The sequence below is a fragment of the Leuresthes tenuis genome, unplaced genomic scaffold (genome assembly GCF_036924035.1).
Source record: "Leuresthes tenuis unplaced genomic scaffold, fLeuTen1.0.hap1 SCAF_15, whole genome shotgun sequence".
NCBI lineage: Eukaryota > Metazoa > Chordata > Actinopteri > Atheriniformes > Atherinopsidae > Leuresthes > Leuresthes tenuis.
The window spans coordinates 3,276,156-3,302,944 of record NW_027325369.1 but is presented as its reverse complement, the minus strand read 5'-3'; the positions used below and the strand labels follow the sequence as shown (position 1 = coordinate 3,302,944).

Genomic DNA, 26,789 nt, shown 5'->3' with positions numbered 1-26,789 from the left:
ACACAACAATATTTCAGAAAACACGAAAACATTTCAGAATAAAAGGGTAGGGACAATGGGGACAACACATTTGACATAGATAGACCTTTCTATAGAATAACAAAGGTAGTATGATCAAAATTTGCACACATAAGTTCCATTGGCAGAAAAGGCAGATATTTTTGACTAACACCATGCACCACGCACAGAAAATTGTAATCTGAATTCATTCATCTGTTGTTATTCATTATTTCGAATTGTGTTTGTTGTTCCTAAAACCACAATCAATCTGTTGAAAAGGCCTGTCTGATTGGTTTCGGTCCCCAAACCTCTACATAACTGTTTTCTCCACCTAGGTTTTCTCATACATAAGATCATCCTATCTATGCATTATGAAGTTAAAGGTCGAGATCAAGCAATGAGAGACTCAAGACAAATCAAAGTGCAGATGCACTGTAACTTCTCATAAAGAGATGACTAATAACAGGAAAGTCCCTTTCCTGCTTGTGTTGCAGACAAGTTGCTCCTTTATCTTATCTGCAAGATAATATATATATAGGATGAAGCCTTCCTCTATGACATGTTATTTATTTTACTTTAATAAATCATCACGAATCAGTGGTTAAATTTCTCAAACTCCACATTCCAGATGCGAAGGAAATTTTTTCAGTGCATGTCTCACTGCGGTTCACAGAACAGTAAAAACTTTGACCGCAGCAGATAATTGCTGTTTTTGAAAAATGCAACTCATGCCGTCAGAAACATAATTTCCTTTCTGAACCTTAGTCGTGTTCAAAAACTGGACAAGAACTGAAACTGATATGTTCATACGAATGTGGTCATGAGCTAAAGACGTTTGTGTCTACCGGATGTGTGTTATCTCTTACATTTCACTGCCTCATTCTGTCACACTGTCCTCAAACTGAAACCACAACATTTTATTCTTTCTCTTTCTGAGTTGTTCGATGGACAAATGATTAATGTTAACACCAGCAGTCGGAACATTTTCACTGCACTTTATGGCTATTAATTCATTCATTAATTTGTAAAAGAGAAAGCACAAGTTCAAGACGATGCATGAGTCTTATAATGTGGCATAGGTTTGTATGCTTTCGTAAATGTGCCATTCTTACTATGAACTCTGTCTTTATGTCAACATCTTATTCAGCATGCTTAAAAAAGGAGGCAAACATGAAGACTTGCAGCAGAACATTTGAGGACATATTGAATATGTTGTTTAGAGGGTTAGCATTGTCTCAGCTGGTTTTTATTAGATGATTTGTTTTTGTATTTTTTTGTTTTTTGGGAACTGCAGGAGGAATTCTTTAGAGACAGGGCCTGGTCATGATTAAGAGGCCAAGCAAGCTGAAGATACGTGAGAAAAAGAAAGTCAGTCAGAGTAGGAGAAGGAAGACAATATGAATCATGAAAGATAATTACATAGAATATTGTAAGACCAGGTTTTGGATGTTTTAACTATTGTCTTACATAAATTATCGGAGGGCTGTAGGTAAAATAAGAGCACGGGGACAACTTTGGCCATATAAGTCTATCCACTGTAATGTCCGACCAAAAAAAAAACTGAACACTGACAACAAAAGTGAAATCTCACATCTTACACATCACTCCGCCAATTTTAATTATAACTCACATTACCTGCATGTAAAGTATGTTATATTATATGGTTCCAGATGACACTTAAGCAACAGAATAGAATTTTTAGAAATGTAGTAACAATTAGTTAAATTATGTGGACTCAAAATAATGAACAATGCAAAATAAGACAGTCTGCTGAATATGTCCTCACAAAAATAAATCTCATCTTACAATATGATGCCTGAATGCCTGGCGACCCATCCAGGGTGTACCCTGTCTCTCACCCAGTGACAGCTGGGATGGGCTCCAGCACCCCCGCAGCCCCTTCAACTGGATTGAGCGGGTATAGAAAATGGATGGATGGATGGTGCCTGAATGCAAACGCATTCTCGAATTGGATGATACAAACTAAATTAAATCTTAGTTAAAGCCAGAAGAAACTATACATAAGTACAGTTTAGGAGTTGTAAATCAAGCGGAAGACAAATATTTACTAACAAGAGCTATACATGCACAAAAAGATCAGAAGATTAAATAAAAATGAAAAATGATTGAAATTCAAACACTTAAAATGATTCTTAAAAAAAAGAGAAGAAGATTAAAAAACTGCCTTGAGTAAGCTCATATCACTTGAAAGCATTGAAAAACTGGGGCACTGTGACAGTTCCCTGAAAGATCATGGACAGGATGCACCTGCCATGAATATCTATGTTCTGTTTAGCATTTAAACTTGAGTTTTCTTCCCTCAGCAACTATGTTTTAAAAAAAACCCTGAGTAGTATAAACACCACCCCATTTCCAAAAAGGTTGGCACACTGTAAAATGTACATAAAAACTGAATGCAATCGTTTACAAGCACGTTAAAGAATATTTCATTCACAAAAGAGCATGTCAAATGTTCAAAGTATGACTTTTTACTATTTGTGAAAATATTATCTCATTATGAAAATGATGGCAGCAATAATTCTATCACTGTATAACATCTCCTCTCTTTTTAACAACAGTCTGCTCATTTCATGATGTGCCAAATGTTTCCAAATAGTGAACGGTCTGGACTGCAGCCAGAGCAGTCCAGTACGTGGATTCTTCAATTATAAAGCTTTGCTTTTGTAATAAATGTGATTTGTGGTTTTGCAATGTCTTACTGAAATATGACAAGTCTTCCCTGAAATAGATGCTATCTTGATGGGAGCAGATATTGCTGGAAAACCTATATATACCATTTAGTATTAATGGTACATTTCCAGAATGCAAGTTGTCAGTTTCATAGGTACTAATGCACCCGCATAACATCAGTGATGAAGGCATTTGATAGCAAACTGGATGATCTTGCTCCCTTTTAGTCCAGAGAACCAGGTGTTCATGATTTCCAAAATTTTTCATCTGACCACAGAACACGTTTCCACTTTGCCTCAGTCCATTTTGAAGAAGTATTGGCCCAGAAAAGATTATAGTGCTACTGGATTATGTTCACATATGGCTTCTTTTGTGCATGATAGAGCTTTAACCTGCAATTGTGACTCTGCTTCTCTAATGTGCTTTTATTATACTCAATAATGTTTCTGACCTGTTGCCCATTATGTTCCTCCAGCTGTTTCTTTTTAGTACCTTAAGTACATTTTTAGTGCTCTGGGGCAGTAAGAAGACCTGGAATGTTCATAATAATTATATTATATTATAATAAAAGTTTTTTTAAATGAGTCAGAAGCACATCGTTTTAAGTTTCACAACTTTTCTAGCGTTGCTTTAATGGATCAGGAGAACTATGTAAAATGTTTAAATTGACATCTGTGGAGCCCTGTGGCAAGCAACTTGCGCAGGTCTTGCCCGAATCCTAGATTTTCACAGGACTCAGCCTGGAATCTTGGCTGGGAGGGAAGAAGGGAGAGGAGGTGAAAGAGGTGGGACAGAGGAGGAGGGATGTGGATGGGAGGTCTGGCTCTGTCATCATGATATAAACTAACCGGGAGTTTTTTCCCCCTTCATTCTGCAACAGCAAACAAAGAGAAAGATGGTAAAGTCAATGTGCAGGTTTGCTGCTGTACTTTTTCTGGGAGTTGTTTTACACGGATCAGGAGAGCTGCTGAACAATGCAACGACTCAGAGTTATTCATTAATCAATTTCACCACCCCAGCAACTGTGAAGTGGACCGAAGCTGGGGTTACTGCAGAGGAGCAGAACAGAGACGGAGCGGCTCCAACAGTAGCAGCGACAGAGCTGTTCACCAGCTCTGTCAGAGAGAGGCAGCTGAACACCACAGACATCAGCAAAAGCAGCGAAGGAACCAACACCAGGAAAGAAGAGGAAGGAGATGACCGCAACAAGGAGGATAAGAAAACTGAACCGGGTAGGAAACTAAAAAAGTCATTTGAACTTCTTGCAAGTAGACCACTTTTGCGAGAAGCTGCCGGAAGGACTTGAGCCAAATCTAAATTTAATCCCATTAATGTTAATCAAAAAAGGCAATTTTATAACGGTGCCTTCAGGGACACGCTGAGCTTCTGACTTACTGCTCAGCTGTGTCTTTGTAAATGTGTGGACCAAATCAAGTCACTGTTGCTTCAGAAATTAAAGGATTTATGAGGAAAAATATTTGTGATCATAAGAAAATGCTTGTTCTGACAATTTAGTCTCTGTCGATCTTACAAAATTAGGGTTTAAAGCCACTGGAATGTGAACTCAAACATTTAAGAAGGAACAGAATATGAATTACCAAAGGTGTTTGATTTCAGATGGAATGTGTTGCGTAGCCATGGATAATTTGGACAACCTATTTGGGCTCCTGCAGAAAGTCCAATTTGTCCAAAATGGTAAAATATGCACTGACTTTCAGAAATTCCCATGGGACATCGAGAGAGGTTTTGTGTGGCTAAAAAGCTGTCCACACTCTATATGTATTCATGTATATATTATGATTAAATAATTGTTTCAGGCATACACATGGAAAGAGATTGTGAGGTCAGCCTTAACCCACACTGCTTTTTATTTGTGTCATTTTTTCATTTTGAGATGTTCCGGCAAAATTTCACACCAGAACAGAACAAAAAGAGCTGTGTTCTATTTTATACCGATGGGAATGTTGTTGGTCGTTCCCAAAGCCATAAACTACCCTGCAGCTGTAGCTCCCCGTCTCGTTGTTCTGCTGAACACTTGACTTTGCTCTCCAGCATGTCTCAAATTACACCCAAACCCTCCGTGAATTCACTTATCTGATGTCTTCTCCACTCCCCAACACAAGCAAAGGAGGAGGGGGCGAGGGCCTCTAAACTTCCACTGAACTGCCCCAGTATGATTAAGGATATTCCACATAACAACCACTAGGACCTCATTTTACATCAGCTATGTTTGCTTACTCAGAGAAACCAGAAAGAGTTTAACCCTTAAGGTGTCAAGTCGCCTCATGAACTGTTTCTGCAAAGAAGCAGCTCGTGCATTTTATCAATTGTTTGCTTTTGGTTTTTACTTACAGGCTGTCCTCCCCTCGGTCTGGAGTCCCTGCGAGTGGATGACAGCCAGATCCAAGCCTCCTCCTACCAGCGTCCGGGCCTGGGTCCTCACAGAGGGAGACTCAATATCCAGGTCAGTCTGTATCAGAGGTTACTTCAAATACCAGGGACAGTGAACTGATGTCCCTGGTAGTTTCAGAGACCTCAGATCTGTATATTTATTTGACATTACAAAACTGAAGGCAGAACAAAGAAACAAGAGTTCACAAATTATTTTCCGATTAAATAAACATAGTTAATACCCACTGTGCCTTCATAAGTAAACAACTGAAACCCCAAAAAGATGACCTAGATTATATATTTCAGCTTTCTTGACATAAATCTACAGGCAGATTTCAGTATTATCTAAATAAATAAAGTGGAATCTATTTTTGGGGGGAGAATCTGCTGACCTCTACAGGGGATTAAGAAATACTTTAATCAAAAGTACTTTGCAAAATTTGGAAGTCCACCCTCATTCTTCAGAAATTGCTAAGAAAATTGAAAATAAGTGCAGCAGGTTATTGAACCATTTGCAAACATAAATAGAAATACAATACATAAGACAAATACAGAATTTATACAATCCTAATGAGCTTGAAAGTCAATATTTGGTTTGACACAGCCTGAACCCTCTGAGACAAGCTTTCTGTCATTTCTTTAAGGAGTCTTCAGGAATAGTTCTCCAGGCTTCTTGAAGGACATCCCAAAGCTCTTCTTTGGATGTGGGCTGCCTTTTGTTCCGTTCTCTGTCAGATGATCCCACACTGCTTCAATAATGTTGAGGTCCGGGCTCTGGGGAGGATTCATCCCTCCATAAGACCTGTTGCCACTGATTTTCAGTCCACTTCTTGTGTCATTTGGCATAGCTCAGCCTTTTCTCCCTGTTTCCCTTCCTTAAGAATGGCTTCTTGACAGCCACCCTTCCATGGAGACCATTTCTGATGAGGCTTGGGCCAACAGTAGATGGATCAGCTGAAGGTCCAGATGCATCTCTCAGGTCCTGTCAGGTCTTTGCTGGATTTTTTCCTTTTTCTTAAGGACATCACTTTCAGATCCTGTTCATCTGCTGTAGATAGTTTTTTATCCATTACATTTTTTTCTTTGGCTAATAGTTTTTGGCTTGTGGCTCTTTCTTGGAAAAATACCATGTTATGTCTGTCAAACTGTGTTATCTTTTATGCTTTTTGCAGATGCTGCTAAAGAAATAAGAATAAATGATGTGTCTGTGCAACAGGCTGCTAGTAACAAAGTGCCTAAAGATACAATTTAAGATAGTTTCTTTGCTAAGTTGTCTGTTATGCACAACACTGGCTCATCCCTTGAGATAGGTGCCTTTTTAAGCTTGAATGATTCATAGGTCAGTGTTAAGTGGCTTAACAAACAAAAAAACACATTCTTTCTAAAAATGGAAGAAGGACTGGACTTAAAATGAGTGAAAAAGCAGTAAATGTCAAGAAAAAGTTTGAAAGACATTCCAAAAGCCTGGAGAGCTATTGCTTAAGATACATTTAAATAATACAAGTAAGTCTGGCTCTGCATAACTGCAATGTATCTAAAGATCTATATTATATATATTTATTTTGCAAAATTCATGGATTAATACAGTACTTCAAAATATGCACGGGTCCCAAAAGTTCATATCTTTTCTTGATATGGTTCCCTTATCAAGGAGGTCTCTTTGAAATTAAATAAAGTAATCGGGTGAATTAATCTGACTCTTAATGCTGTTTATGATTGCAGCCTATAACTTATCCTGTCCTACAGTCTGCTGAAAGCAATTATTTTGCAATTAGGCCAAAAGCAAACTGTTGTGCAATGTTTCCCCCCCCAATGCCCCCCCCCCCCCCAATGCCCCCCCCCCCCCCCCCCCCCCCCCCCCCCACACACACACACACACAGAGAAAAAAACTCTCTGTGACATGTTTTTTCTAAAAAAAATTTCCCCTCAGTCTGGCATTGAGGATGGAGACCTGTATGATGGAGCTTGGTGTGCTGAGTATAAGGACCGACATCAGTGGCTTGAGGTGGACACCATCCATCTTACCCTATTTACTGGAGTCATCTTGCAGGGCAGGAACTCCATCTGGAGGTCAGGTAGTATCAGCATTAACAATGACTTACAGCACACACAGGAAAAAAATAAATCAAGGTCAATTTGTTGAAAGTCTGGCTGCTTGTTTGAACCCTACAGTCAGTGAACAGTTAAAGATGGCCCTTAAAGCATTTCATCTACAGTAAGTTGAAACAAAGACTGAGTGCAATGTTTATTTAGCTGCTCACTCCATTGCTCTTTTTGGTCTTAGCTGGGACTGGGTCGAATCCTACAAAGTTCAACTGAGCAATGACTCTGTTAGCTGGCAAACCTGCATGAATGGGACAGAAGAGGCGGTAAGAATGACTTCTTTTATTCATTGTGCTGCTCTTTAAGAGGAGTGGACGTGATACAGATTGAAAACAGATTACGATGAGTTTGTGCCAGAAGTGAAATACTTCAAATGAAACAAGAAGTTAATAGCTCATTTAGAATAAAAGAGAACTTGAAATGAAAACAAATAATCTAAAGAAAGAAATATATGGTCAAAGTTTGTTTACTACGTAACACTATGTCAAATGTTCTATATACCAGGTGCAGAATATAGTCCCTCTATGATGGTTAGATTATATTTACAATCACAATGCAAATGCTAAATGAAGCACTCAATGCAAACACAAAGACAGATTGAACAAAAAGCTTTTTTTGTACAGAGCCACATGAGCGTTCATATTTTGGAAAAACTGGTCTCTGTCCAGGGAACTGGAGGAGAAAGAAGAAAAGTCAGCACATTTTTTTCATTTCATTTCAAGCCCACCATCACTGCCAAGGAGGTCATGTTTTCATCTGCCTCTGCTTGTTATTGTTATCACAAAGACTTTCCGAAGACACCAGTGATTACTTTTCTGGTTCAGATTCATGGCAGTTTTGAACATCTTTACTCCCAGAAGCTTGTTAATGAGTCTAAAATACAACATGTTTGGCAGGTCATGCAGAATTGACAGCAGTGCTTTTACTCTATCTTTCTTCTTCTATGAGAACAGTGTACAACACAAATGAGTGTAACTCTGTGCAAAATCACTTAAATCTCAAATGATCAATAATTCTACCACCTCTTAGTAACATGAGTTCTGAATTCTAAGCAGACCAGCAGGGATTTGCTGTCATGCGAGCGGTAGATTAAGTAACAGTTAAGAGGCACTATGATAAAACTTCAGACATCACATTTGGAAATATTGGCAACAAAATTCAGTTTTTCTCTAAAAACTTTGTATGTCCACCTTAACTATTGATGACAGACTTAATCCTCTGCAGCATGGAGAATACCAGCGTTCCACAAATTTTATGATGTTCTGCTGGATTCCAGAGAGGTCGTGTTGCTTTACTTTTCTTCTTTAAAACACTCTTGGGATGATGTATTGGATAGAAGTCAGGTTGAATACGAGAACCATTTTGTTTTTCTTTTGCTTTGCTACTTATTGCATCATTTTTGACAACGTTCTTTGGATCATTATCATGCTAGAATATTCTCAACACAAAAGCTTCTGGAGACTGGGGATAACTCTGTCAGACGTTTTTTTTTGGCATCCACGTGCATTTATGTTGCCATCTAAAATGACTTCAACATCTTTTGCTCTCCTGCGGCCTCATATCATCATACTCCCACTTCCGTGCCTCATTACTTTAACTTTGAAATGACTGAGGAAGTCCTGACCAAATTTACATGTGACAGACTCCATCTGAGTTCAAGCGCTTATGTATTTTCCAGAGTCGGGTTGTGTGAGTTGCGTAACAGACTGTCTGTGGTGTCGTAATGGGCCAACTACTGGGGCTCGAATTAGTTGTACTTAAGGTTTTTTCCATACCATCTAATTACAGCTGCAGCCGTGTTTCTGCTGATTTTTAGTTGATTACAAATCTTCCTGACTCTTTTTCCATCATTTTAAGGTTTCAGAAACAGAGTTTTGAATACCTCTGACAATTTATTTCCACGTGGATCCATGATGCACATGACGACTGATACAGCCTATATGTCACAGGTCTTGTTGTTACAATGTTCATGCAATCAGCAAAACTGGAAATCACAAAAGTGCTCAGTTTTATGTCGATCATTACCAAATTTTCAAGCTTTTATGTTAACATATCTCAGGCGTTTTCACTTTTGGCAAGTTTTATGTTTCTGTATGTTTAGAATAATCTTTCTGTGTTTATTTTTGAGTCTTCACTTGTCAACTCGCTGCTTGTTATGCAGTAGACATATTAATTAAACACTCACTTTTAATGTATACAGTGAATGTTTTATGCACTTTGGTAGAGAATCCTAAGATGTTTAAATCTATGTAACATCACGTTGAATTATTTATAGATATTTGAAGGGAACCAGAATCCAGAGACTCCTGTTCTTGGACTCCTTCCAGTTCCCACTGTCGCCCGATTCATCCGTATCAATCCGCAGACCTGGTACTCCAACGGGACAATCTGCCTCCGGGCGGAGATACTCGGCTGCCGTGTTTATGGTAGGTAGACATTCAGCAGTGCAGTGTGTGACTCTCTCAAAATGGTACATTGGTTTTAAGTAATGTTTGTCAGTCAAAAGAGAAAAAACAACACATTGAGACCTCATGTGCCATTTCCTCGTAGATCCAGATGATATGTATGCCTATGAGCAAGAACAAGGATCAAAGGACGATCTAGACTTCAGACACCACAACTACAAAGAGATGAGAAAGGTTAGAGAAAAGCCTGTGATGAGTAATTTTGGTTCCCGTAAAGCTCAGACTCTCAATAGCTTGCAGATTTACTCAAGGTTATGAATTAACTCCTTGAAGGTTTTTACTCAGACTTGTCTTTCCTACCCTGAAGCTCATGAAGTCTGTGGCTGAGGAGTGTCCAGACATCACCCGCATCTACACTATAGGGAAGAGCTATATGGGCCTCAAGCTGTACGTCATGGAGATATCCGATAACCCTGGCAAACATGAACTTGGTAAGAGCATTTAAACTTTCCTCCTGTCAACTTTGAATTTCGATGTTTCTGGAGTTCATCATGTCCCTCAAGTTAATCTCATTATAGATGCTCTGAGGCCCAACATCTAACAGTGTTTAGACAGCCTGGTTTCTGGAGCAGCGACACACAGGGAGGCAGGGGTTTCTTGTGGAGGAGGCCTCTCTTGTGTAAACACACTGTTTGATTTCCTTGTGATATTGTCTTTTCGGCTTGGTGCTTAAAAGTGAATTGTGGCTGTTCCACATACGCCAAAAAGCATGAATACATTTAATGGGGTACAGAGTGGCTTACTTTTTTCTTTGACAAATGGCATAAACACATTTAAAAATGTCTTCACTCCCAAGAGAGGATTCTTATATAATGCATCAACAGCTGCTATTGATTTGAGTGGTTTCATGGGTATGTGGATACAACTGCCAAGTTCAAAGGGAAGACAAGCAGGCATTTCACATTCTTGAATTTCTTTGGTTATAAGACATTGTTATCAAGTACAAATCTTAGGTCTTTGGAGTTTTTATTTTCAGGAATGGCTACCATCAAGTCTGGCCAATACGCGTTTGATTTTGGACCAGCTCCACAATGGTGCTTCACGCAAAATAATTTTAGAAGAAAAGGGGGACTGTGTATCTCTGCCCTAATTCTAATGTATTTTTTTCATGGTAAGTAAAGTGACCCTGTAAACTTTCATCTTTGCAGGTGAACCAGAGTTTCGCTACGTGGCGGGGATGCATGGAAACGAGGCACTCGGTCGAGAGCTTGTCCTAAACCTCATGCAGTATATGTGCAAAGAATACAAAAAGGGCAACCAGCGTATTGTACATCTGGTCAAAGAGACACGAATCCACCTTCTGCCGTCTATGAACCCTGATGGATATGAAGTAGCTTATGAGAAGGTGGGCGATGCTTTGAAAGTTTTATATTTCTATGTTTTCCCAATATCCTTAACGTGGAGAAGGAATGCAGTCATTCATATCCATCCATTGTAATTATTGATTCAGTTTCTGATTGACTGATCTGCCACAGGGCTCAGAACTGGCTGGCTGGGCCGAGGGCCGGTACAGCTTTCAAGGAATCGACCTGAATCATAACTTTCCTGATCTGAACAACATAATGTGGGACGCTCAGGAGGATGCGGCAGATCTATCCAAAGTCTCAAACCACTACATCCCCATTCCGGAATACTACACTCAAGAAGACGCCATGGTATGGAGACTCAGTGCCTTTGTATCTTTAAGAAATTTCTTACTTTGGCACCATCTGGTGCTTTTTTTTATTTTTTTATAATATTTTATAAATAGAATGACATGTAATAACAGTCAGTTTATGAGAGCACAGGTTGCACTGAAAAAGCAGTTTTGCTTTAGTCAGTGTAGGTTGGGACAGTTTGAGAAGAATGCAAACTTCAGATCAGGAAACATTTTCAGAGCCAAGAAGGTTTTTCTGGAAGCCTGAACATTATCACTCAGTGTTTGTTACCAGTTTTCTTGTTCAAGGCAAGACAAAGACATGATGAAACTACTTGGTAATAGAAATGGATAATGGACATTTCCAGCTCTGAATACATCTTATAAAACTACCACACTGTGCATGAAACAAATATTCACATAGCTTTTTTAAAAAAGTACGTGTTTCACAACCACAGTTTTAATTTAAGTTTGGCGGCTGTGTAAGATGTAAATACTAGAACGCAATGATTTGCAGATCCCATAAGTCAATATTTTTTATTTGTAATATAACATTAGTGAAGACATATCAAATTTAAAAGTGAAACATTTAACTGTTTCATGAAAAATGTTCATCATGAATTTGATGGCAGCATGAATTTGATGGCTTTTTGATGTCTCAAAAAGGTTGGGACAAGGGCAACAAGAGGCAGGAAAAGTTAATGGTGCTGAAAAGAAACAGCTGGAGGAACAATGCATACTGCATCTATTACAACAGCATGGCTTTGTAGCATAAGAGTTCAGACCGTTCACCAGTTGAAAACATTTGGCACATTATGAAATGTAAAGTAAGACATAGAAGACTGGGCTTCTAGAATCAGCTAGAATCCTATATCAGACGGGAAAGGGACAACATTCCTCTCTCAAAGGTCCAGCATCTGGTCTCATCAATTCCCAGACATTTAGTGTTGTCAAAAAGAACACAGGATGCACAAACATGCCCCTATCTCAACTTTTTTTTAGATGTGCTGCTGCCATCAAATTTAAGATGAGCTAATAGCTTTTCATGAAATGGTAAAATGTCTCTTTAAACACGTTTTATATATTCCATTGGTTTATGAGATTTTGAATACATTTCATTCTGTTTTTATTTACATTTTACAGTGTCCCAACAACAGTGTCCCAAACAGCTTCAGTTGAATTTGGAGGAACCTTGCTTTTTTTCCTTTCCACATTTCCATTTCCATCAAAACACTGAATGAAAAAACGTTGCATGGATAAAGATTGAACAAGCATCTCGACCAGTGGGATGTTTCCTCTATCAGGCTTATTTAACCTGATAAAAAAGTACTCAGTGTAATCATCACAAATATTTGTTGAAGAGTTGGAACAAGCTGAGAACGTGATTATTGAAAGGATTTTAACAACCTAATTTTAACAAAATTTCAGCTACATTTTTAGTTCTTTTATCCAATAATATTTCAGCACTGAAGTGGGATGCTGAACGCAGATCTTTACCCTTTAATATAGAATAAGAATGCATAGAATATAGATTTTTGTGGTTGAAAAACATTCATTCTTTTACTTGACTAAAATCGTGAGTACTCCTTCCACCACTGCGCAGGTTGCACCAGTGACGCGTGCCGTCATCAACTGGATGCAGGACATTCCCTTCGTACTCAGTGCAAATCTCCACGGAGGAGAATTGGTGGTTACATACCCCTTCGACTGCACCCGTGACTGGGCCCCCCAGGAAAACACCCCCACAGCTGACGACGCTTTCTTCCGCTGGCTGGCCACCGTCTATGCATCAACTAATCTGGTGATGGCCAACCCCGACCGCCGCATGTGCCACTACGAGGACTTCCAGCAGCACAACAACATCATCAACGGTGGAGCCTGGCATACAGTCCCCGGCAGTGAGTCAGCTCTGTCGGGGGGTGGGGGGTGAACACACTTTAGAAAATACTTTTTAAAAAAAGTTACTATTCATAAAGCTCTGTTGAATTTAACTAGGGTCCCTTAAATCAGGGAATCTTACATGAAAGTACATTTAATACTTAATATCTATTGAAAATAATAAGCGAAAATCTTCTACTAAATTTAAAAAAAAAAAAAGAAAAATCAAATTTTTCATCTGATAATAACAGATTGTCAGTCGGTTTCAATTTTACATCAGTTGGCAAAGTCTGTGTTGTCCATCAAAATGAAGAAGAAATTTGAAATAGGCTGTTATAAGATTTTGTATGCAACACATGCATTTTCCATATATGATTTTTACATTTCAATTCAACCAGGAGTTGAAAACAAAGAGATTATGTCAGTTTATCTTTTCTGTTACTTGTTATTCTTCCAGTCCATCTAAAAAAATGTTCTCATGTTCACATTACCCAGCAATAGAAAGCTGTCCAGCAGCATGTCTTCTTTATATCACGACTGTCGCCATATAATGGAATTAATAATAATTATGATAGTAAAAGAATGATATGTCCATATCTCTTGCATGGCGCCTTACTTCCTGCTTTGAGTGTAATTCAATTACCAAAAAGGGAATAATATTATTGTTTTGAACGCTTTTGGCAATCGTTTTGTGAAAAACCAGCACTGCTTACAATTGACTGCCTTTTTACAAACTGACTCTGTCTTTTCTGAAGGTATGAACGACTTCAGTTACCTGCATACCAACTGTTTCGAGGTGACGGTGGAGCTGTCCTGCGATAAGTTCCCTCATGTCAGTGAGCTTCCCATCGAGTGGGAGAGTAACAAAGAGTCTCTGCTGGTTTACATGGAGCAGGTCAGTCTATGTCGCCCACCTGCACAAAGAAAGTGACACCAGTCTTAATGTCCTGAGCAGCAGCTCACAGTGCAGCATTTCCTCCTCACAGGTTCACAGAGGGATCAAAGGTGTTGTCAGGGACAAGCTCACCAAGCAAGGAATAGCAGACGCTGTAATCAAAGTGGAGGATCACAACCACGACATTCGATCAGGTGAGTCCCTAGATTTGATCCGTCCCTTCACTCTTCTTTCCAACGATAAGGGTGTAATGCTGAACATCTGAAACAGAGGGGACACCCCCCCACCTGTTCCAAGTGGAACAGAGTTTTTGAATGTTCAATGTTGCAGCTGTTATGAGAGGTAATGAAGATATAAACTGAGGAATGAGGAGTTAAATCCTATCTTAAAACACATCTCTTCTCCTTGGCTTATGACGCGATGTGAGCTGTTGAATGTATTATCATTTTTATTTATTTTATTATCGTTTTAAATTTTATAGCTGTTTTATATCTTTTAATCTATTCTTGTATTTTACTCTTTTAATTTTGTCTTTATTTGTCTGCACAGCACTTTGGTCCACTGTGATTGTTTTAAAGTGCTTTATAGATAAAATTGGATTGGAGTCAGTGCAAGGCTTTCACTTTGTCTACTCATAGACAGGAACTCTTGAAAATGTAGTAAGCCTATAAAGTACAAAACCCTAAACATTCCAAACTACCAAATCTTCTTATAGCTGCTGACGGGGACTACTGGCGTCTGCTGAACCCCGGCCAGTACAAGGTTGTGGTTTGGGCTGTGGGTTACCTCCCATCCATCCGTCACTGCCAGGTTGGCATGGAGCCACGTCCCACAATCTGTGACTTCGCCCTCACAAAAACTCCCATTCAGAGGCTGAAGGAGATCCGAGCCAAAGGAGGAAAGATACCTCAGGACCTTCAGCTGCAACTTCGCGCCCTCAGGCTCCGTAAGCTACGCGCCAGCACCAAAGCCATCAACCGCCGCAGGGAGAGTCAGCAGGTGAAGACCAGGAGAGCTCGGTCCTCTGGAGCGTGGAGAGCATGACGTGGAACAGGACGAAGGGGCTGAGGAAGCCTTGGAAACTATTTTGTTTATAAGTTAAAGAAGGTCCAACCTGATGAAACTGTTTTCTGAGAAAAGCAGCACAAAAGTGCAGCCGGTATCAAAGCATCCACAGTTTTACCTTTGAGGTTTTATATGTATGTCAAGTGATTTCCACATCAATCTGATCTGAGCTTTAATTAATGCAAAGCATTTCATTTAATAATAATACATTTTATTTGTAGTGACCTTTACATTGCAAGATCTCAAAGGGCTAAAATTTGTGCGCACTGACCTTTTAAATCCTATTAAATTCACACAAAGGCTTACAGATGAGCACAAGACACTAAAGAGTGGGATACAGTCCCAAATATACAAAATGTTACGCAAAGAAGTAAATGATTAACAGACTTTATTAGGCTTTTTTTTGGTTTGTTTTATACGTGAACTTAGTTGAGGATTTTACTGTCGGCTGGTCTGATATTTCACATTTTCTCTCTTTTTTTTTTTATGAAGTCCAACAGGACCACAATCTTTTGAATAAATGTTTGTGCTATGTAGTGTTAGAAAGTGTCTTCATCTGAAATGAATGGAAAGAAAAGGAGGGCAACAAAAGGAGCTTGAAAAAGCAGTGCAGTGGGTTGGGACCTGCACAGGCATCATAGACCTAATCATCATAGAATGCTGATGTTTTTCTCACAGATTCCCTTTTTTTTTTAAAACCAAATTTGGCCATCTTAGATTAGCTAATCGACAAAGCTGGTGGCAGTGGGATTTTCACGCGATTTGCAGCAGCCGCATTGACCTGAAATTGCCTGAATTTCTAAAAGGAGATATCAACTTGTTGTAAATTTCCTGGCAATGCCACAGTCAGATATTTCACTGAAAACCACTGGCATCCGCTTCAAGGTGGTGACGGAGGAAACATCGGATCACCAGTGAATCAAAGACTGTGCATAAAGAAGGACGACATGTAACCACTTCATCCCACTGCACAAAATGAGGCCAATATGCTGCAGAGATGGGTGCTGCCAGTTGAAAACAGTCTACGAACAGCGGGTTGAATTGAGCTCCCGCCTGAATGGGAAACGTACAAACCTGCTTTTGTCTTTAGAAACACACAAATGTTGTACCTTTTGGGGGAGTACTGAGCCATTCAATAAGCGCATAGGGGAAAAACAGTTTGGTCAAACTTAAGTGAGGAGTCGTAAAAAGTCTGAAGCAGATTGAGTTGAAGGTCAACAAGCCGGAAAACAGCGGGCTTTGTCACCTCTTTAAAACCCGTTATCAGTTCAGCCAGGATCAGGTTCTTCTGCTCAAATTCTTGCACTAGATAGTTTTTACTATTTTTAATCCAGAAGACAAAAATCACAGGGCAAACTTATTTTCACACACACGATTTTTAGGAGCCTATCACAGCTGCTCAGGTAGTAATCAGTTCCCACTACTCCATGTGTCAAGTTTTAATATTGAAATCCCAAACACAGGACAGTCAGCAGTGCAAAAACAAAACAAAAAAAGAAATAAAAAGCTGGCCTGTTATTTCTGTGATAAAACGTACCATTTTATTACCACTGCTGGGGCTGCTTAATGTGTACAATCATAGAGGAAACAGCAGAGTTCATCCTCCGGCTGTAATCACCTCATGTGATGGTGCACACGTAAAAACAAACAGAAAAAGTGAAACAGCATCAAAAACACATTTTTTTATGTTGTTAATGGTTCTTTAGTCACCAGGAGTGAAAATAGCAAATAAAGACACTTCTCCTCAAAGACCTTGTGAGTTTCAACTGAAATAAAACAAGCAGTGAAGTCCACAGCCTCCTTCAACATTCAGCTCAGTCATCATTTTTGTTCACGTAGCTATAAATGTAGAAATCTGCACTCTGAATGTCTAACATCAGGGATCAGGTTATTCGATAAAATGTCTGTTAACTGACTGAGCTGAAAATGAAACGAAGCCCATTTGTGACATCCTGAAAAATACGCAGTCTGAGCAGTTAAGGGATGTACAAAACGTTAAAATCGTCCTTTCTTGTTGCCACTTTTTGGAGCATATTGTGGGCCGGGAACTATGAGATTGCATCTGACAAGTTCGGTTTCTCCTCCTCAAACCCAAACTCACAACAAACTGCTCAAAAAGTTGAGACATTCCTGCTGGAATGATCCCACTCGTATTTAACATGAGGTTACTGAGGTGCCGTTGCACGGCTTTTACATTCTACAGGTTGGTGATGTCATCGAGCCTTTAAAGAAGGTGAGAGAAAATCCACACGTCTCCTGCATTTTTAAGTCCACTTCTAGTGACAAAATCTGCAAATGCTGGCTTTCCATATGTTTAAGTGTGACCTACCTCCAACCAACTCACACAGCATCTTTAAATTTCCCTGATTTCCAGGCTCGTAGCCATTTCTGTCGCCCGTTTTAAAGTCCGAATAACACCAAGAAACGTCAACCTTTTGTTCATCGAGGCATCAGTGCTACAGCGTCCCTTGCAGTGGCTCCAGAATATGCCCAAAACACTACATGAGCACAATCACAAGCCTAAGAGAAGTGTGATCAGCATGTGCTCCCAGAATTTTAAACTACATTAAAAAGATACCCCCCCACCCCAAATCAATAACAGCAGATGTTCACTTTTAGTTCTCAGATCACGTTTCAATTCAAACGAATCCAAAGGAAATCGTGATTTGGCATCTGACAGCTCAATGAGGAGCACAAGGCACAAAGGCCAGTATGCATAGTATGTGTTTGTTTGTCTACTGTCCACCTTAACAGCAAGTTATCATCGATTCTGCTGTCAGTCAGCGCTGGAGCTAGTTTCCATTAAAGTGGAACTGTCAGGCGTGGGCTCACAGCAGCTAGATGGAAGTGCCGAAGACAGTAACAGTTGAAGAGATCATTTCGTTCCCCGTGGGTGGTCGGGAGGAGCTGGGGGGTCATGCGTGGCGCAGGTCTGTCAACTAAATAAAAGGAAAGGGTGATGATTGGTAACAATTCCATCCTGTGAATGTTAAACAACTCGGAGGCAGCTTCACCTGCCAAAAAGCAAACAAGCCACTGACTAAAGGAGAAGGCCGGCGCTCAGCTACATTCTTCCTAACAAAAGTTTAAAAAACAGCAGATCCAGCAAGTATTTCGGGGTCTATCCAAAGCCATAGAACTTGAAAAATATCCAAACGACATTACTGAATTAGAAACACAAAATGGTTGTACCTTTGCGCTGTGTATTATTCTGCCAGTGAAAGCTGCACTTAGCAAATACCTCCGACTGCTTTGGGTAGTTTTGGAAACTACGTAATAAGAGTAGCCAGCTTCTTTAAGGGATTCACTGAAAATTCAACATTTCAAAATTCACCGGGAGGTTGAAGCTGAAGATGAGCTACCATGCGCCTTATATCAAAAATATATCATGATACCAGCCTTGGATTTTAAGGAAGAAAAACGTATTTATAAGTAGTATTTTTGTTTATACAGACAGTGTGTCTGGAACAAGCTTCCATTCATGGGCTTAAGACAAAAGAAGAAATGTGAAGAAAAATCGTAGGCAATTCCAATGTAAGTTATCCTAAAATGTTATCCTAAAGTGGCCTCAAAGATGGCAAAAAAAGTGAAGAATCAGTTCAAAACACAGTGCTACAAGTAGTGCCGACATTAATACACCAATAAAACCACTAAAAACTACTGAGGAGCACGAGAGTGGAAAGAGAGTAGAGAAGGAGAACCAAACTAAGCGGGCAAAGAAAGGGGAAGGTCCTTGAAGTCAAAGTTCAGATTGTATGAGCAGAGAAGCAGCACCTGTGGCAAAGGCAAGAGCGAAGCAGCAGAGAGCGGCACGAGGACGCTGAAACAGCAGATACGAGAGCCTGTTTGTCTCTTTAGAGTTAATGGGTAATTCTCTCTTTGCATCGTTAGTGTTTTTCCTCCTGAGACAACAACTGGATGCGCCGAGTCTCAAAAGAGTCAAAAGTCTTCTACTGTTACAGAAACCAGAAACAATCTATAGTATGAAAAAGAGCAACAGAGTCGTTTGTTGTTGCCCGACGCCACGTTGCATCAAGAGCTTCAAGATTTGGACTTCAAACCTTCTCTTCGGTCCGGATGGGAGTCCAGTCTGTGAAGCCCAGCTGCCCTTTCTTAATGTGTTGCCTTCAGGGGGCTCTTTTTTGCATCAGTTCTTGATGTTCAGGGCAGGAGGGGCTGAAAGTGTCCATCCACTGCTCAGACCTGATCAATAGGCCAGAGATGAATTTTTCAGTGGCTGTCAGCAGACAGCTAGCACCCAAACGAACTCGGCCTGCTTCACAGCTGCAGACCTGGGTCTCAAAGTACTTACAATTTCACACGAGGTTCAGAAAAACCCAGATGTTCAACTAAGTATTTTATGCCAACTGTAGCCTCAGAGAATAATGATTTTTATGTTGAGCACTTAGAATTTGAAGGAACTGCATTCAGAGATTCCCACACATCTGGTCCATAGAGCACTTTAAAACAAATGCCAGGGTTTTAGCACTGCCAAATAGGCCAAATGCAGCCTTCTTTGATGGTTTCGATACATAAAATGGGACTACAGAGGCCATATCACTTTGACAAATATCTGCACAGATGATACGAGTATGAAATCACGGAAAATGTGTGTTGGACGAAAGTTATACATAAGAACACAGCAAGGTTTTTGCAGATATTTGTGTAACTGGGAAACTTATCAATAGTTAAAAGCCTCTTTGATATATTTCCAGACTATCTGTGCAGGAACCCCAACGAACATTTCTGTAGCCAGGTCTGCAGTGCTCTGTCCTTTGACAGCAATGGATGCTAAAACTTGGGCTGGTAAAGGGCCACACGTCCACTGAGGCAGCCCGAGGCCAGCTGGCAGTGTGTTGGGGAGAACTTTGTGGTGAGCACCACGTCGCTGTGCGAGTAGATGGAGCGGATCTCTCTGAGGCAGCTGGTCTGGACGGGCAGGCAGTCGGCGAGCTCGCCGCAGCGCTCGTCGAAGGCCAACAGGCGGATGCCGTAGCCGTAGGGCGAGCAGATGAGCCGTCCGTCCGGGCTGAAGCACAACTCTTTGATGTAGCCCCGCCCCACGTTGGCCTCTTCGATGTAGTGCGTCAGGCGGAGGGAGCAGCGTGGGGACACCAGCGGCCGCGTTGGCGCTCCCTCTTGGAATTCATAAACACATGTCCACTGGAAAAAGACAAGTAGAAAAAATGTGAGCGCAAGCAATAGGAACCTCACTAAAAATGACCTTATGTGCTGTTAGTAGAAAATTAACTGTACCCATTACACTGTTATACTGTGACAATGCAATGTGTGAATCAAATATGACATAAAACGCTCAAAAATAAAAAACAAAACAGGTTTACATGGGTGCTGAATCAACTGCTTTCTTTAAAACAGCGTTTTTATGAGGTGTCAACATGGCGCTCAACTTCTTCTAAGACTAAATTATCTTTGCATTAAGACTGCTGCTCCTTCCCCACCATGACTCCAGTAACTGATCCAATGAAGTGATACCATCCCGCCGCCGCTGGTCTTAGCGTTCTCTCTGACCCAGGGTCTGAACGGGTCGACTACATTTTGAAGCAGGTCTAATTATCATCTTAGCACTGAGGCAGGGCTGCTCCCACAGGTGACATCTCTTAAGTAATCCGTGCACACGGCAGGCTTTTCCACAGACCCATTTCCGATTAGGTTTGCGTGAGACTTCAGAAACACATAAACGAGGGCTAATAAGGCTCAATCCAGTCCTAAGAAACCATATGTAGACAGACCTGTCTACAAAAACAAAAGTTTAATCAACCTCTCATCTATCTGATCTTTAAGTGACTGGGTGAAAAACTAAATACGTCATTGCTGCCAACCCAAATGTGCCCTTAGCTCAAATATGGGTTTGTGACACTCACTTAATGTTCACTATCCGTGTCACGGGTGGGTATAAACTGGCTGGAAATTATCACAAGTACCGGGGGAGAAAAATACCTCAGAGATAGAGGAAAAATGTTTGCAAGTACAAGAAAGAGTCACCTTACAAAGCAACTACAATCTGTCATAGCCATCTGGGTTTTCTTCAGTGACCTGTCCAGGGTGTACCCCCCCCCCTCACACAGACTGGTAGTTTAACAGGTAAAATACAAACAATGTTTTAGCTTCTGAGACAACAGGCACGATTTGCAGCTACATGCTTCTCACCTCCTGGTCGTCCATGTTGCTGGAGCAGCGGATGAGTGTAGCCCAGCCTTTTGGATGGAGCTGCAGGGAAGTGATGCAGTTCCCTCGGTCCCTCTCGCCGGGGATCTCTGGCGTTAAAACCTCCAGGCTGTTCCTGGGAGAAAGGCCTGTGAGGAAAAAGGGCACGATTACGGCATGGTCCAGAATCTCAGGTGACACCAAATCAGTCGGTCATCTCTGACCTTCTCTGTGAGGGTGAATCTTGCTGGAGTCGTTTCCCTGGCGAGGAGTACCAGCTGACCTGGATGCTGATGTGCCTCCATCTACAGAATCACAGACAGCAGTCAAAGTTTAAACGTTTTCCAAACCGTAATCAAACTGCTACTTAAAAAAAACAAAAAACACAAGTTAATAATGATGCTCATTTTTTTTAATCAGTGCGTTACATTTGTGGTATATATAGAAAGTTTCCTACTTTTGTCATGTTTCACTCCACCATGACAAAGCAAAGACGGGAGTTTTTGATAGTTTAGCAAATATATAAATAATAAAAGACTGAAATTCCCACTATTTAGTTGCGCCATTTAGAACTAAGCCTCAAGTCTTATCGGGGCATAATCCTAAAAGCTTGACACGCATTTAAGAAACTCGAGTTCAGCCTGGTTTGGATGTGGAGTGTCAATGCGCAACCATTTTAAATCTGGCTGAGTCCTTCCTGGACTTCCACATAGTTGCCACTTCTGTGTTTTCCTTGGAGATAAGTTTTGAAACATCTTGTTGAAATGTAGACCTTTGCCCATGCCTGAGATCTTATCTGGTCGTTACACTTTTCTGAATTCAGTTTTCCTTCTAGCCGTTCCTAAGCATTAGGAGAAAAAAAAATCCACAGGATGATACTGTCGTCACCAAGGTAGATTGCAGGGATGCCTTTCCATGGTCTGGGAGTCATTCAATTCACCTTTTGGCCAATTGCACTCTGACCAACTCATTTTGACTGGAACTGTACAGTATTACCTCTGAGACTTTACATAGTCAGGTGTTTTCCTTCTTAATTACAATTTCTTAAAGTAGGCACAGGGTACTCCAGTCTATCCGTAGAGGCATCAAAAGGACCAAGGTTATAGGTTTCATATAAAGGGGTCAATGTGATGGCAATGGAACATTAAAGCCTTTCGTTTGCAGAGAAAAGAATATATATAATATACTCTAAAAACCATTCTTGCGTCATCACAGCAACACAATTTCTCACATTCTAAATCACATTATTTACATACAAAGCCAAATACTTTGGAAAGAAAACACAATTAGGTCAATTATGAAGAAAAAGTATAACTTGGACACATATCCGTTGCATACCTGTGAGTGCCAAAAGACCTTAAGGACTGACACTTAATTTGAAGGTGAAATCAGTAAACATCTACCTGCCAAAGTATATCATACATATACCGTATATATAAAACATACATAGAGCTAATCAGGGTAAGATGTGTTGATGCTGCTTGGGCTAAAATTGGTTATATACGACTACCTATATGATTGGACTCAACAATCCACAATCAGAAACCCTCATTTACAAACTGAGGAAATTCAACACCATGTTACGCCCCCCAAGAGCAAGACGTGTAATAGTCCACAAGGTCAGAGAGGAAGCAGCTGTCGGTGTACCAGCAGTGCATCATCAGGAAAGCACTGAACAACGACGGCTGGGAGCACAAAAAAAGAAAGAAAAAAAAAGCATTTCTGCAGTTTGCTAACGTGGACGAGCCCGGATCCTGTTGGTTTAAATGACAAACATTATGTTTGGACAAAAGCTTTTATTACCCATATTTCAAACACGGGGATGGTAGTATATTGGTAGTATATTGCACAGTAAAGTCAGACTAAAAAGACGAGGCGCAGAACAACATGGCCGCTGGTTTTGATGAGAGACTTTCCAGAGGTACTGCTGTTGTCCAGACTTCTGCAATGTACTGCACACTGATTGCATGTCCATACATGGGAAGTGTCAACACAGCTGATCCAAAAGTCAGTATGTATTGGACTGCATGCACATTTAGACAGTCCCCATTGGTTTGTGCAAGCAGACAAAGAAAGTATGAATTGCCTTTAAAGGCACTTATACACAGAAGAATGTGCAGAACCAGCAGCGTCTTGCTTGAACTCCTCAGGTCGCCAGCATCTGGCAAAAAACTTTGCCATCAAACACAGCACAAAGGAATAGCTGGTACAGCCTAGCTTGGATGTACGATCTCTGCCTAAGGATGTAACTCTGAAGGGCAGAGAAGGGCAGTATAATGCACGTTACTCAATAAAGTAAAGCAGAAGACTGCATAGATATACACTTTGAGCAAAGCAGTGTTTGCTTTGTGTTTTTCAGTAATGATATTTCAACTGAGTCCTTTGCTTTCTGTCGTCACTGGCGCCTCTCTTCCAATGCACACAATCTCTGCCCCTAACAGCTAATCGGAGTGCTCTCGCTGCCCGGCCCACCACACACTGACCGTGTTCGACAACTCATACATGTCAAAAAGACAAGGGGCAACAGACGCCAACCGGCGCTCCAGCAAGATTACGTTCCGCTGGTTCCATAAGGGGCCCACAGAAAAAGTGTCAGGACATCTGTCCATAAGCTGGATCTCAGCATGAAGTGGGTCATACAACAGGACAACACCCCCTGCACACGGTTAAAGAGGGCGGTCGGTGTTTTGACAAAGCTAAACAAAGTCCTGACTTCTACGCAGAGTTGAAGCTGTACAGAGGAACTAAATCTCCCCCAAGCTGGTGCACAGGACTGATCAACAGTTACTTTGACAGACTTAAGTTGAAGATTTTCTGCACAAGATTGGCTCCACTTCATTTAGTTTAAGGGACCAGTTTTGGATAATTGATTTAGAAAAATGAAAAAAAAAGAAGAAGATAAAGACTTCACAAACATCCAAACGCCACTGTACACGGGCAAAAATCGCTTTTTCCATTCGCAACAGTGACTCTGTTCTAACCTGAGCTGAGGGGGGTCCGCCGCGCTCGCAGCATGCGGTAGCTGCCCACCTCGAGGGACTGGGTGAGGTCCAGGTCGTGAAGGATGAGCAGGTACCCTGAGGAGGTAGAGATGAGCATCTTGGAACAGTCGGGCGTCAGACGCATCCTCATCAGATAGCGCGTGTGGAAGAACTTCTTGTGCGGGCAGCCGTCCTCTGTAAACCTGCAGAGGAAGAAAAAAAATCAGCAAGATTCGTCGCTCTCTCTAGAACCCTAACACGGTAAACAGCCGATGCATTTCAACCACTCTGTGCGCAGCTGGTCGAATAATGTGTGCAGGAGTTAACACAAACACAGATGTTTTCTCACGTTCACCTTTAAATGTGCAACGTACACGCTGTGCGGATAACCAACCTGTTCGTGTCCCACGTGATGACGTTGCCGTCAAAACCAGACGTGACCAGGAGGCGAGTGTTGGTGTCATACTCGATGTTCTTCACCCAGCTGGCGTGTCCGTGCAACGAGCAAACTTTTGAGTTCAGCTTACGAAGGTCCCATAATGCAATTGTGGTGTCGTCAGAGCAGGTGGCAAACAAACGATTGTCCAAAAACCTACAAAAACAGGTCGGAAATGACCATTTTTAGACCCTCAGCGGACAAGAACCCGGAAAGCTGCTCAACTGCTCTGGCAGTTTGACTGACCTCAGCACTTTACACTCCGACAAGAATTTTAATCCAACAGTAACCAACAAACAAAGAGGATTTAAAGGCTCATGTTGTCATCCTGACCCTTTCTATTTCATTACCTTGGGTCTGAAGCCTGTTTTCCCTGTAGCTGTTTCACATATTGAAACCCTTCTGAGCATGATTTAAGATTAGAGAAATTACCTTATGTTGTTGACACAGTCCTCATGGGCCTCCGTCAGGGTTTTGATGTGCCTGGACGAGATGGGATCAAACAGGAGGACTTCTGTCTGCTCACAGGCCACAGTCAGCACAGACCTGAGAAGAGCGCACACACACACACACACATTAGAGATGCAAGAGAAGGAAAGAGTTTCCTTTGAACAAAATGCACAAGAGAATGCATTTATTAGTTGACCTCTCTTTAAGGGTCCTTTATTTGTGAAGCTGAATGACTCTAGACCGTGCGCAAAGAGGCAAACCAAAAGATCCCAACAGTGAAGGAAGCAGTATTTCTCAGTATTTCTCCCTCAGCTGGACCATGAGATCGGACCAATTTTCTCTTTATGGCCCAAAAATCAAGCTGAGACATCGACAACTCTTCACTGTGCATGATGGAGGCGTATTATGTGCTGCTGTCACATGAGCACATAAACAAATGTGACCCAGACTGGACAGCTTGACCTGGTTTGGCTGCAGGATTTACTTCCTGCAACAGCTGTGTAGTCAAGGAGCCTTGAGCCCTGGCTGTTACTACTTAGTTTTGACCGCTGTGAGCGGAATTCAGCCCCACAAAGATTTTCACCGTTTAGCTTAGATATATCCAAATTTTTCAAATGCCACGTTTTGATTGTGAGTTCATTTGCCAGCCAACTTATTTAAGTGTCAGTAGCTCACGTGGGCGTGTTGTAGTTTTGGAGCATCCAACAGTACATGCATGTGAAGGGATCTTTAGATCCTAAGTTTGTAGCCATAGATTGTACAACTGGAGCAGAAGAGGTTGAATTACTCAAGCTTCTGCGGCCAGACAAAAAAAAAATCCTTAAGGTCGAACTCAAAGGGCCTGAAATGTACGACTGTACGTTATTGTCTCACCCGTCTGGGGAATACTCCAGGTTGAATACAGCTCCATGCGTCTGAGTGCTCAAGTTGACGGACTCCACAGCCGGATTCATAGAGCAGTACAAACTGGTCATTGTCCTGAAGTTATCCCGAGCTGGGTCCACAAACAGCCCTCGTCTTATAGTCCTGCTCTGCAGCCAGGAAAATAGGCTAGAGCCCCTGACGCTGTCGCTGCTTGAGCTCTCGCCGCTCCCTGTCTGCGGCGCGGCGACCGGTTGGCACCCAGCTTCTCCCTCTTCCAGCACGGGAGACCCCGCACTGCGCTCCGGGCGGTCCTCGCTGCTCTCCGGTCGGGAAGGACAGACAGTTTGAGCGATGTCATCTTCATCGTCCGACTCGTCGATGTCGGGGTCTTCCTCTTTGTCGGAGACTCTGCCGGTGTTGGGCCTGTCCTGCGACTCGTCGGCGTCCTCGCTGTCGCTCTGGTGCTCCGAGCTCATTGTGGCTACTCTGGCGTCCACAGACTCGTTTGTGTTTCGTGGTGGTGGGGCGGGGAGGGGGGGCGTCTCGGCTCAACGGCGAAAAGAGTCCGGTCACCTGCTGAGCATGAATCCTCCTTCCTTCATACCTTTAAGGCGCCATGCCGGGGTCTTTCACTGGCACAGGTACCATTGTAATGTGTTTTGTTGCCAGATTTGGCAGCGCCTTCTCACCACCCCTCAAGACAAACACGATTAGCTAGAATGCGACCGGAAATCTGTAGATTAACTTTCAAAATAAAGCTGCGGTATT

General features: G+C 41.5%; 3 protein-coding genes across 3 annotated transcripts in view; 1 reads left to right on the top strand and 2 right to left on the bottom strand.

The window, feature by feature from the left end:
- Nucleotides 1–22,173, bottom strand: part of LOC140270033 (ubiquitin-conjugating enzyme E2 D2-like) — a 37,622-nt gene extending 15,449 nt beyond the window's left edge. Inside the window, exon 1 of the mRNA XM_072365102.1 lies at nt 22,170–22,173. Within this exon, the coding sequence (XP_072221203.1) occupies nt 22,170 (1 nt within the window). The 5' untranslated portion in view covers nt 22,171–22,173. The remainder of the gene's footprint in view (nt 1–22,169) is intronic.
- On the top strand, nt 3,548–15,663 carry cpxm1a (carboxypeptidase X (M14 family), member 1a). Its single transcript, XM_072365099.1, has 13 exons — nt 3,548–3,923; nt 5,046–5,155; nt 7,014–7,153; nt 7,368–7,452; nt 9,462–9,612; nt 9,737–9,825; nt 9,959–10,082; nt 10,800–10,996; nt 11,127–11,306; nt 12,891–13,185; nt 13,921–14,060; nt 14,152–14,254; nt 14,776–15,663. The coding sequence occupies exons 1-13, from the start codon at nt 3,587–3,589 to the stop codon at nt 15,102–15,104; spliced, it is 2,280 nt and encodes a 759-aa protein (XP_072221200.1). The 5' UTR covers nt 3,548–3,586; the 3' UTR covers nt 15,105–15,663.
- wdr32 (WD repeat domain 32) lies at nt 16,626–26,741 on the bottom strand. The gene is made up of 7 exons (XM_072365100.1): nt 26,031–26,741; nt 25,140–25,253; nt 24,666–24,863; nt 24,272–24,474; nt 21,515–21,595; nt 21,294–21,439; nt 16,626–20,288 (listed from the first exon to the last, which is right to left on the bottom strand). The coding sequence occupies exons 1-7, from the start codon at nt 26,495–26,497 to the stop codon at nt 19,917–19,919; spliced, it is 1,581 nt and encodes a 526-aa protein (XP_072221201.1). The 5' UTR covers nt 26,498–26,741; the 3' UTR covers nt 16,626–19,916.
- Between the last annotated feature and the right edge of the window lie 48 nt (nt 26,742–26,789).

Bases quoted from the DNA above. Each gene is read 5' to 3' on its own strand.
- cpxm1a (XM_072365099.1), top strand. From the start codon at position 3,587: ATGGTAAAGTCAATGTGCAGGTTTGCTGCTGTACTTTTTCTGGGAGTT. The intron at 14,061-14,151 runs GTCAGTCTATGT...TCCTCCTCACAG, and splicing joins TGCTGGTTTACATGGAGCAG to GTTCACAGAGGGATCAAAGG. The intron at 14,255-14,775 runs GTGAGTCCCTAG...ATCTTCTTATAG, and splicing joins CAACCACGACATTCGATCAG to CTGCTGACGGGGACTACTGG.
- wdr32 (XM_072365100.1), bottom strand. From the start codon at position 26,497: ATGAGCTCGGAGCACCAGAGCGACAGCGAGGACGCCGACGAGTCGCAG. The intron at 24,864-25,139 runs GTAATTTCTCTA...CTGTTTTTGTAG, and splicing joins GACTGTGTCAACAACATAAG to GTTTTTGGACAATCGTTTGT. The intron at 21,440-21,514 runs GTCAGAGATGAC...TTTTCCTCACAG, and splicing joins GATTCACCCTCACAGAGAAG to GCCTTTCTCCCAGGAACAGC.